This window comes from Elgaria multicarinata, chromosome 10, assembly GCF_023053635.1.
Source record: "Elgaria multicarinata webbii isolate HBS135686 ecotype San Diego chromosome 10, rElgMul1.1.pri, whole genome shotgun sequence".
NCBI lineage: Eukaryota > Metazoa > Chordata > Lepidosauria > Squamata > Anguidae > Elgaria > Elgaria multicarinata.
The window spans coordinates 84,801,111-84,813,192 of record NC_086180.1 but is presented as its reverse complement, the minus strand read 5'-3'; the positions used below and the strand labels follow the sequence as shown (position 1 = coordinate 84,813,192).

The window sequence follows — 12,082 nt, the reverse complement described above, 5'->3', positions numbered from 1 at the left end:
AAACCTCGTCATCTTTCTGCACATTCTATTATCTTTAATCCACTTTTTATTCCATTGCTCTAATTGACCATATTCTAGCCAAGATAGCTTCTTCTCCTTTAACAAATTTTCCATATCTTCTCTTGTTTTAATATCTCTTACCCAATCCTTTAATTTTATTTTATTTTTCTCTTTTAATATTTTACATAATCTACCCTTTAGATCCTCTGGGAAATTCTTTAACATTATTATCGGTGCTAAGGGAGAGTTGCTCGGAAGCAGCTTCCCTTTAAATTTACTCCAAATTTCCCATTGAGTCCTCAGGAGTGGATTATCTATACTTCCAACCCACTTTCTTCCTCCATCTTTAAAAAAAACATTCTCCAGATTCATCTCTACCTTACTTATAATTTTTTCTTCCATCCAATATAAATCTCCTACTTTATAGTAGGGGGGGCGGAGCTGGCCGCCTGAGCAATGGCGGGTTTCTTCTGAGGCTCTAAGCGGCGTTTGCCGGAAAAAGCAATTATCTCTCTTCTAATGGGCATAAATCTTTGAGCAAACGACAGAAAATGATTATAAAAGTCACAGGAGCTGGAAAAGCTGAGAGATTTGAAGAAGGGAGGTGAGATGATTGATATTTAATACAATGTCTGTATAAACGGCAACACGATCGAAACCGAAAGTAACACTGACGCAGTTTAAAAAGAAGGAATTTATGCTTGCTGGACATTGATTTGTGTTATAACCTTTCATTCTTATCTCACATGGGAAAGATTGAAATGCTGGCTTTGTAAGGTGGAAGTTGTTGATTGGATTTATTGGCGTGGTGAGAAGGGGGGGAGAGAAGGTGGAAGAAGCTGCATTCGGCATTCGGTGAGGGAGATGTGGGAAGCTGAGAGGCTGCGAATGATTAAACTGATCCCCTCTAGTGAATGCTGTTGTGAACTGGATATTCCCCCCCCTCATGAAGAAAGAAAAAGTGTTTGATATATAACAGAGAAGCCAGCATAAGTTGCTAAGGAAGCGAGTTACACTCTAAGATTTATGCCCTACCCAGAAGAGTCCCATGCCTAACATTAAAAGAAAGATCAAAAGTTGGGCAAAGCTTAATATACAAAAAAAGAAAAAGAAAAAAAAAAAAGAAAAAAGAAAAAAAGAAGAAAAAAAATAAGAAACCTTCAAATTATAAAAAAAAAAAGGAACTTTCAAATCATAATTCGGCATGCCTCTCCCTCCTGGAAAGGACAGCCCCTGGAGTTGAGCAAGAGGAGGAAGATAAAGACCCAGTCCCTTTGGATACAATACCAAATAAAGAAAAAATATGACTGAAGGAGGAGAAAGTGGTAGTAACCCTCCCTCGTTGATGGAGATCAGGCCCATTATAGCTGAAAATAACATTGTTATATTTTAAAAAAAATGGATCAGCATATGAGTGAATTTAGACATTAATTGTGTATTTAGCGGATAAAAAAGGTGGAAAATTCGGATAAGATCAAAAAGATAGAGGCTAAAGCGGACTTGGACCAGAAGGAATAAGAGGCTTTTGAGAAATCAACTAATATACAATTTAAAGAATGGGTACTGTGATCGATTGCCTCGGAAGATTAATCTAGTAGATCTACTTTTTGAATAAAGCAGCTAAAGGAGTCGCAGGGAGAAGATCTTAGAGAAATCATCGTGAACTGGTTCAAGGAGCTGATGCCGATATATCAATAGACGGATTGGATCCGGATCGAGTCCATCGTGTGGGGGGGCAAAACCACAAAGGGGCAAGAGACATTTTGGTGAAATTTGGTAATTATTATAAAAAAGAGCAAATTATGAAAGAATTGAGATTTAAGAATCAGATATAATATAAAGGCAAACCAGTGTAAATTTACAATGATCTTTCTCAACGTACATTAAATTGGAGAAGTAGTCTTAAACTAATAATGGAAACATTAATGAAGAATGAAATTCCTTATGCATGGGGTTACCCGGTTTTTTTTAAGATTTACATATGGGAGGAGGGAACACAGAGTAACCTCATTGGATCAAGGTAAAGATTTGCTGAAGAGGCTGGGTCTGGATGGGGAAGCAGATGGGGCTGGAGTGGGTGGGGGAGGGAATGAGGCTGGGACATCTGGAGAGTAAGAGAATTGTTAATTATGTTTGGAGATAATTGCAAATAAAAATGCTAATATAGAAATCTGCCGGCCAGGCACAGCACTGCCTCCCCCCTCCCCCTTTAAAGTAGATGGCTGGAGTACTAGACTCACGGGGATATGGGGGGGGGATTAGAGTGGGGGGGTGGGGAGGGGGGGAAGGTAGGGGAGGAGGGATTGGGGTAGGAGGGTGGGGGTTTTATGTATGGAGTTTGTGTTTTTATGTAAGCAAGTTTGAACTGCTGAGCACAAGGGATCGGAAGAGATTTCAAAAGGGTGATTATGGATAAAAAGATAAAGGTATCAACACTCAATGTTAAAGGTTTAGGGGCAGTCGTGAAAAGGAAGAGAATAGAACAAATGCTTAATAAAGAGGGATCAGATATTATAATGATCCAAGAGACACACCAAGGCTCCGAGAATTCGAATATGATAAAATTAAAGTGGCTAGCCTATTATGAAAAGTCATTAGGGACATCAAAAAAAAATGGAGTGGCCACTTTGATTTCAAAAAAAAGTGGGTTTACATTAGAAGAGGTAAAAAAGGATGATAAGGGTAGATATCTTATGTTAAAAGGTAAAATTGAGGGAAAGGTCTATACTTTGATTAATGTTTATGCCCCAAATGAGAGGCATAGAGAGTTTTTTATAAAGTTGTTTAAAGAAATAGAAGAATTTAAGGAGGGGTATGTTATATTAGCGGGGGATTTTAATATGGTTATGGATAATAAAAGAGACAGGTCAAATCCCACTAATGTTGAAAAGAGAAACAATATGACTATATTGAATAAATTAATAAAAGAAAATGATTATTTAGATTCGTGGCGCTTACTTAACGGGAATAGGCCTGGATTCTCATATTTTTCCCCAGTTCATCATACATACTCCAGGATAGATCATATATTTGTTTCAAAAGACTTTGCAACGAGGATTTGTAAAATGGAAATGGGGGTAATAAAAGTAACTGATCATGCCTTGTTAAGTTTAGAATTTACAGTTAAGAAAGATTATAAAGAGGCATATAGATGGAAGTTGAACACAAAGATATTGAAATACAATAAAATAGTAGATAAAATTCGGAAGGAACTGTCGGAGTCATGGGAAATTAATGAAAAAGGAGGAACAGCTGGGTCAGTCATTTGGGACACCATGAAGGCTGTAGCAAGAGGAATCTGTATTAGAGAAACATGTAGTTTAAAAAGACAACAACGTGCAGAACAGGAAAAGTTAGAGATAGAAATTAAAAACTTGGAGGAAAGATATTGGCGAAGTAAAGATAAATATAAATTAGTGGAAATACAAGCTAAGAAGAAACAATTAGAAAATTTAAATATAGAAGAGATTCAAAAGAATTTAATGTATATGAAAAGGGAATATTTTGAAAATAGTGATAAGAACTCGAGGTTGCTTGCCAAGCTCACACAAAAAGAAAAAGGGAGGAATGGGATAGAAACGTTGAAAGATAGCCGAGGGAATTATTGTCATGCAATGAAAGCTAAAATAAAAATTTTTCAGGAATTTTATCAGGAATTGTACAAGGGTAAAGAAATTCAACAAGAAAAGGTGGAGGAGTATATTGGAAGGTTTATAAAGAAGGAAATAAAATCAGAATATAAGGAGTTAATGGAGTCAGTAATAACTCAAAGAGAAGTTGAAGAGGTTATTGATAAGTTAAAAGTGGGTAAATCACCAGGAGCAGATGGTTTGGGTCCAGAATATTATAAGGTCTTCAAAGATTGTCTAGTTCCAAAATTAATGGAACTTTATAATAGGATATTATCAGGAGAGAAGATACCTGAATCATGGGAACATTCAGTGATAATTCTGATCCCAAAACCAGATAAAGATTTGACTAATCCCGATTCTTATAGACCTATTTCTTTAATAAATCAGGATGCAAAAATTTTTACATCTATTATGGCCAAACGATTAAATAAATTCTTGGCAGAATATATAGGAGCAGATCAATGTGGGTTTGTGGTAGGAAGACATATGCATAATTTAGTGGGTAGAGTTTTAAATATAATAAATGTAATAAAAAAAGCAAATATTAAGGCAGGTATTATGGCATTAGATATTTTTAAAGCTTTTGATTGTGTGAGCTGGCAGGCACTAAAGAGTATTATAGATAAATTGGGATTTGGAAATAAATTTAAAAATGTAATAGAACAGCTATATTCCCAAAATACGGCGGTAGTGGTGGTAAATGACGGACTTACTGAAAAGATACGACTAGCCAGAGGAACAAGACAAGGATGTCCGCTCTCGCCGGTCCTTTTTGTAATGGTTATGGAAGTTTTGGCGAAGGCACTAAGGGAGGATAAAGAATTAGAAGGAATTGGAGAGGTAAGGGAAATAAAGCTAAACATGTTTGCGGATGATACTTTATTGACCATTAAGAATCCATTAAGAAAATTAGAAAGAATTAAATATCAGTTGAGGGAATTTGAGGAAATTACAGGGTTAAAAATAAATTGGTCTAAATCAGAGATGATGTTGTTTAACTATACTAAGAGGGAAGAAAAGGATTGGGAAGTTAAGGGAATGGAATTGAAAGTTAAGAACGAGATTAAATATTTGGGAATTAAAATTACAAAAAATCTAGAGAATTTAGAAAGGGAAAATTTAACGAGGTTAAAGAAGGAGGTACTAGAGAAATTGGAAAAATATAAAAGATTAAATTTATCTTGGTTTGGGAGAATAGCTTTGATAAAAATGAAGATATTAGCTAAAATTAATTTTGTATTTAGGATGTTACCTATAAAAATATCAGAAACCGAGATAAAAAGTTGGCAAAATATTATTAATAAATATTGTAATGGAGAAAAGAGAGCAAGAGTGAATAAAAATAATTGGTACCTAAGCCAAAAAAAAGGGGGGAATGGGTCTCCCAAACATAAAATTATACTACGTAGCAAATAGATTAAGACATGTTGTAGAAACATCAGAGGTAAATTCCAGGCAAAAATGGGTATGATCAAAAACAAAGATGGCAAGGACCTAACAGAAACAGAAGAGATCGAGAAAAGGTGGCAAGAATATACGGAAGATCTGTATAGGAAGGATAATAATATCGGGGATAGCTCAGATGGTGTGGTCAGTGAGTTAGAGCCAGACATTCTGAAGAGTGAGGTTGAATGGGCCTTAAGAAGCATTGCTAATAACAAGGCAGCAGGAGACGACAGTATCCCAGCTGAACTGTTTAAAATATTGCAAGATGATGCTGTCAAGGTGATTCATGCCATATGCCAGCAAATTTGGAAAACACAAGAATGGCCATCAGACTGGGTTCTAGTATTATCAGAGTGTGCAGAATGTGCTCCAAATGCTTTGAATTCACTTCAATCATTCTTACAACAGCCAAATAAGTTAGACCAGTATTCACATTGAATATGTGGGATTGGGATGACGACTAAGGCTAAAAGAGAATAATGATTTACTTAAAGGGCCCTAGGAGTCTGTGGCCAATGAGATGCTTCAGCCAGAGACCTCTTGAAGCTTGTAGCTACTGTATTACACCAGTTCTCCAACTGAATGATGTGCGAAGGTATGGAAGTTTTATCTGTGCTGATGGTTCATTCACACATAATGTCAAGGATGAAACTGTATTGTTTAACCCTAGGTCATCACGATAGGTTATAAAAATCAATAAAGATAACTGTCAATAAACCAGGCATATGTAAAACAAAATGACACACACATCCCTTGAGGGAGACAGGGAAGTCACTGTTCAATGCCTCAGTAACAAACACAGGAACTAGCCCTCAACAATGAACATGGGAATTAATGTGGGAACTACGTAGCTAACTTGTTCCTGAGCTGAGATCATTTTACAAACGTCGTAAGCCACAGCCAGCAACCAGCTTTTCCTACCCCTCACCCACCTTAGGATTCTAGGATTAGCTTGAGAGAGAGAGAGGAAGAAAAACAAACGAGAAGTATGTAGGGGGAACCTACTAACACTTTCCCAGGTGTTTCATCAGAGATGTTTGTGACATTCCAAATAAATCATATTTTAATATTTTCCTTCTTTAATCTTTGAAACAGTATCAAAATGGTATACAAAAAAAAATAAATAGAAGCTCTAATGTCTAAATTATCTAAAGTCAAAATGGCATTCAACAAAGGGAAATATCTCTACTTTGAAGAGAAAGAGTTTCTAAACTGCCAATCGAGTCAACGGACTAAACTCTGGAAAACATACAATTACCTTCTTAGACTTTTGGACGTAATTAACCGCACCCTAATCTAAATTTGAATGCGGTATACCTTAAAGAATCACAATCCAAGAATATAAAAAAATATATTATTATTATTATTATTATTATTATTATTATTATTATTATTATTATTAAACCTTATAATGGAGTCCCCAAACTTTTTGGATCATTGGGCACATTTGAAATGTTGAGAGTGTGTCATGGCCACTCTCACAAAATAGCTGTCATAGGGGGTTTTCCCATTCACTTGCTGGTCACAAAACACTCATTTTCTAGAACGCAAATTTCTGGGGCTAAAATAAAAACACCTAAAAACCAAGAACCTAATTACGAGGCAGAGATTGGGGTCCGAACCAAAAAAAAATAATGATTTGGAACTCAAAATAAAAATGCTGGAGGGCAGCTTTATCTTTGCACACACCAAAATCTCAGTTTTTAAAATATATATAAAATAACTTCAGGAGGGAAAGGAAGACTGGAAGGCCCGCCAGTGGCCACACGGCACCATGTTAGAGACCCCTGTCGATCGATCGATCGATCAATCAATCTATAATAGGGGGATGCAATCTTTATTCAGGGAATTAGAATTTACAAGTTTTAAATATTTGGGATCTGCGACAAACACAGTACAATAACTTTTCAAGACACAGAACAACCGTTGCACCGATATTGTGGGTTCTTTATGGGTATCTAAATCAAGATAGACCACAATCTGTAAAACGACAGGTCTTCTTTAGTTACAGCTTGGCAAATTGAACACTTCAAAAGTTATAACTGATTTTCTTTTGGATGTAATTTGTACAGTACCTTATTGTCCCCTTGCACTTCTCCCAGCCTCTGCTGAAGTTCTTTGATTTCTTCTCCCAGGTGCTTATTTCGATCCCGAGAATCACTCAGGAGTTGGGCAAGATTAGCCTAGAAAAACAGCAAAGTTTCATCAAGCAAGAGTGTGCTAAAGATGGATTATGAAGTTACAAATGAGAAAACCATTCTGCTTTATTCCGTCCTGAATTTGTATTTAGTTTGACTGGTGGTGAGGGTATCCAAATGCTTCATTAGGCCAAAAAGCACCATTCCTATAACTAAAATTACTGCAAAAATAAAATAAATCAACCATGTGTGCATATAAAGCTTGAAGACTGTACATAAACAAAGACAGATGGCAACACAAATACTAGTAGATACCACAGGGGGAAAATCCTGCCACACTTTATTTACTGTGAACGATTGAGACCAATAGTTAAATATCGTACGTCTATAATTAAGATGCAAAGTTTTTGAAAAATATATTGTTTACTTCATCACTCGCTTATAATGTGTGAAGTTCACCTTATCAGTAGGTACAAATGCACAATCAGTACATACTGGAATGTTCTCATCTGCAATATTCACTGAAATGAATGGACAATGCTGCAAGAATGGCAAATGCTATTTTGGGCTGCATTAATAGAAGTATCGCTTCCAAATCACGTGAGGTACTGGTTCCTCTCTATTCGGCCCTGGTTAGGCCTCATCTAGAGTATTGTGTCCAGTTCTGGGCTCCACAATTCAAGAAGGATGCAGACAAGCTGGAGCGTGTTCAGAGGAGGGCAACCAGGATGATCAGGGGTCTGGAAACAAAGCCCTATGAAGAGAGATGGAAAGAACTGGGCATGTTTAGCCTGGAGAAGAGAAGATTGAAGGGGAGACATGATAGCACTCTTCAAATACTTAAAAGGTTGTCACACAAAGGAGGGCCTCTCTTCTCGATCCTCCCAGAGTGCAGGACACGGAATAACGGGCTCAAGTTAAAGGAAGCCAGATTCCAGCTGGACATCAGGAAAAAATTTCTGACTGTTAGAGCAGTACGACAATGGAATCAGTTACCTAGGGAGGTAGTGGGCTCTCCCACACTAGAGGCCTTCAAGAGGCAGCTGGACAATCATCTGTCAGGGATGCTTTAGGGTGGATTCCTGCATTGAGCAGGGGTTGGACTCGATGGCCTTGTAGGCCCCTTCCAACTCAGCTATTCTATGATTCTACAATTAAACAATCAAGCTCCCATTCGTGGGGTTCGATCCAAAGGTGTCTTTCCACATGCAAAAGAAATCGTCCATCCCATGATATTGTTTTTAGGTGAAGGGCCAAAGCTCAGTGGTAGAGCAAATGCTTTGCATGCAGAAGGCCCCAAGTTCAACTCGTGCCATGTCCAGGTATGGCAAGGAAAGAATGCTTCCGGTTTTGACAATACTAGGTAAGAGGGACCAATGGTCTGACATCGTATAAGGCAGGATCCCAAAACCTTTTGGACCTGTGGTATATTTGGGAATTTGAGAAACAGCTGTGGGCACCACCACAAAATGCTTAATCAGTAGATCACTGCTTTGCCATCTACCCGTCTCGCCTATGGATCTTAGGCTGCATCTTGTTCAGCAAAAATGTTTTCTTTGTGTCTATTGGTCACCACAATGTCTTTTTAATAAGGGATTTCCTAATTCATCTAATCGCTGGTGATGCAATACAGCTAATGCTTCTTTAAAACATATGTTTTGACAATATCCAGTAGTTGCCTCTTTTTGTGGGGAGATTATTACATGGATAAACTTTGTACTGGAACAGTCTTTAATATTCACAGATGTTAATATTCACATGCTTTTTAAAATTATTTACTTGCTTCGCAGAAATTAACAAATGGTCAGTGAAAATGGATTCTCTGTGCCCCCTTGACAACTAAAAGACTGATGTTACAACAATGGAAGGATAAAAACTCAACTCCCACAATGTAATGGATTGAGGACTCTAGAATACTTTCAGTATTTGAAGGACTGGCATGTAGATACCACCTTCAAATGAATACTGATTTAGATATTTGGTCTGCTTTTGTTAAAGCCTATGTATAATTGCTAGAAAACTGTATGACTTCATGCAAATACACGTACTCATATTTTTAAAAATGGAAGAAATTAAAAATAAAAATGTGGGTGCCCATTTGGAACCGTTTCACAGGAGCCGATATAAGGCAGTTCCCTTATTCGTATAAACTACTATACAAAAAGAATGCAACTGAATCTGTAATATTTTCCTGCATGTGCAGCCTTTATATTGTGGTTTAAGTTTTATACTTTAAACTGTATGGTTTTAATTTTTGTGAACCGCCCAGAGAGCTTTGGCTATTGGGTGGTATAGAAATGCAGTAAATAAATAATAAATAAATAAGTAGAAGAAAGAAAACTATAAATTCTCCCTATTATAGTATTTTAAGATGCAATCCTATGCATGTTTAGACAGAAACAAATCCTACAATGTCCAGCTGGGACATGCTGCAGAGTTGTATGACATGTTTCTGTCTAATCATGCATAAGATTGCGCCCTATCTTATGCAAATACTTCCAGAAGCGTTTGTGGCTATTTTCCTTCCAGTCACAGTTCTATGGTCTAAATCACTCAATATTATTTATAAAGAATTTTTGGCAGTAGGTATGAAGGATTATTTTTAACTTTGCAAGTTACAAAACTGTTATTTAGAATAGTTCTCTCTTATAGTTCAAAAACCATCATATTTACATAGCTGTTGCTTTCCCTCTGACATCATGGAAGTTTTGGGAAAGTCTGTATATTTTATATACAATTTTTAAAAAATGTTTGTATACAAAACTTTGTATATTTGGCAAAAAAAAAAGAGGAAGCAAAATTCAATATTAGGAATTGTCATCCTTTTCTATGGGAAGTAATATTTTATAGAATACCACTTTTATGGAACACTTTACATGAAAACACTATAAGCATAAAGGTATGTGATATAGATATGTTTATAGGGAAGGCTCTGTAGATACATGCCAGGCCAATGTATGATGACTTGCGAACCACCAGGAAGGTAGAACAGTATCTTCAACCAACTAGTTTATAATCTCATTACTTTATCAGCTACTACAAGTACACAGAATCATAGAATAGTAGAGCTGTAGGGGCCTATAAGGCTCAAACCCCGGCTCAATGCAGGAATCCACCATAAAGATTACTTGACAGGTCTTTTTTAGAAGGCTTCATTTAAAGACATGGGATTATTTTTGTTTTAGTAAATATATACTGGCAAGGAAGACCATATAAGTAAAACACATTTGCTAAATTAAAATGGATGTCATTGGGGGAGTTTTGATATCTCAATACATAAGTATTATTATCCATTTTAATCTATTTTCATTATCTTTTGTAGTAATGTCCCTGTAGTAGTAATGATGATCATTTTAAAAATATTTCCATATTTTATACAGCTACAGATATAGTTCAGCTTCTAAAGAACCATGCAATTTGTTTTTCAAAGAGCTGCCCTACTGCAAAATACTGCATAGTAACCCCCTTTTGAAACTAAAGGTGCAATTCTACGCATGTTTAGACAGAAAAAAAGTCTGGCAATTCCCAGCATGCTTCAGCCAGCCCTGTTGACTGGAGGGGAAAGTAAGTTCACCAGCAATCATCAGATTTTATAAAAAATGCAATTCAGCAAAGAAATACTAAACGTTTAATAAGGTTCCTGAACTTAACAGCACTGTTGACTGGAGCATTCTGGGAATTGTAGGACTACTTTTCTGTCTAAGCATGCATAAGATTGCACCCTAAGAGGAGTTTTTAAAAACCCGTTTGTGATATGAAATAAGGAGCTGCTATTCCACTAGGTACACAAGCTCAGGGGTTCACCTGAGATAGGTCTTTGGGTTCTGGCTGTCAGATTAGCTGCTGGGATGTGTGCAGCGTGCCTCCCCTCAAGCTAAAGCAGCTAAAAACAAACAAAAACGATATATGGAGCCATATGCAATACACGCAGTTTATTTCTGTTCCTCGAAAACTGATGTACATTGGCAGAAGGCTGCCTCAACCTGTGCAGTATTTTGTGGGTTGCCCTGCAAGTTCTCACCAAGGGCTTCAACTGGTATCAAAAGCAGGTTCATCTGGTAAACACAATAATCAGACGTCTCTTGGGCAGAGGGAGTTCAAGCAAAACTGATATAAGCCAACATACGCTTGCCATATGGCAATTTGATTCATTCTCTCATGATCCACCAGAGTAGAATCTTAACCAGTGAGGAGAAAACCAGTATCCCAAGTTATATTTTCCCTAAACCACAAACCGCCCTAAGATTCAATTCCTTTAACGCGGTTTCTGAAATCCTGCCGCAAATGTTATTTTGCTTCGGCCTACTGTGAGCATGATGGATAGTAACCCAAACATAATGCACCCTTCAGTCCTCTGCACATAAATCTTAGCTGGTACACACAAGCTGTCATCTCATCCCCACAGCCCTATCCTGTAAACCAGGGGAAAGGGGGGACAAAGAGGGGCAAAGGTGAGAGACAACAGAATGGAAACTATTTAAGATAGATATGTTCAAATCATGCTCCGATCTCTTAGAAGCTTAAATTATTTTCCACTGTTAAGCCCACATCTCAAGTTAGACAACTGGAATAAAGGAGAACAGGTAGGAAAATCTGATGAAACATCAAGTACACTTCAGAAGTGTGATTGATAGCAATTTTTATTGCAATTTCTACTTCAATGGTTTTGTATGATTGTGTCACCCAACTTAATACAGTAAAACCTGCTTTGCTTAGTAAGAGTCCCTTACGCTCAACACCAACCACACAAATTGATGATATCTGCCAGCACTACATTTTTGTTGTAGAAACAAACTTTCACCCATTAATTTTCAAGTGATGAAAGTTCCTGTCACAATCTTTCCACGCAAATGGAATGCTTTTGAG

General features: G+C 37.0%; 1 protein-coding gene across 1 annotated transcript in view; it reads right to left on the bottom strand.

Moving 5' to 3' along the window:
• CCDC149 (coiled-coil domain containing 149) overlaps positions 1–12,082 on the bottom strand; it is an 85,703-nt gene that overhangs the window by 51,731 nt on the left and 21,890 nt on the right. The window contains exon 4 of the mRNA XM_063135073.1: positions 7,154–7,261. Coding sequence (XP_062991143.1) covers positions 7,154–7,261 — 108 coding nt within the window. The remainder of the gene's footprint in view (positions 1–7,153; positions 7,262–12,082) is intronic.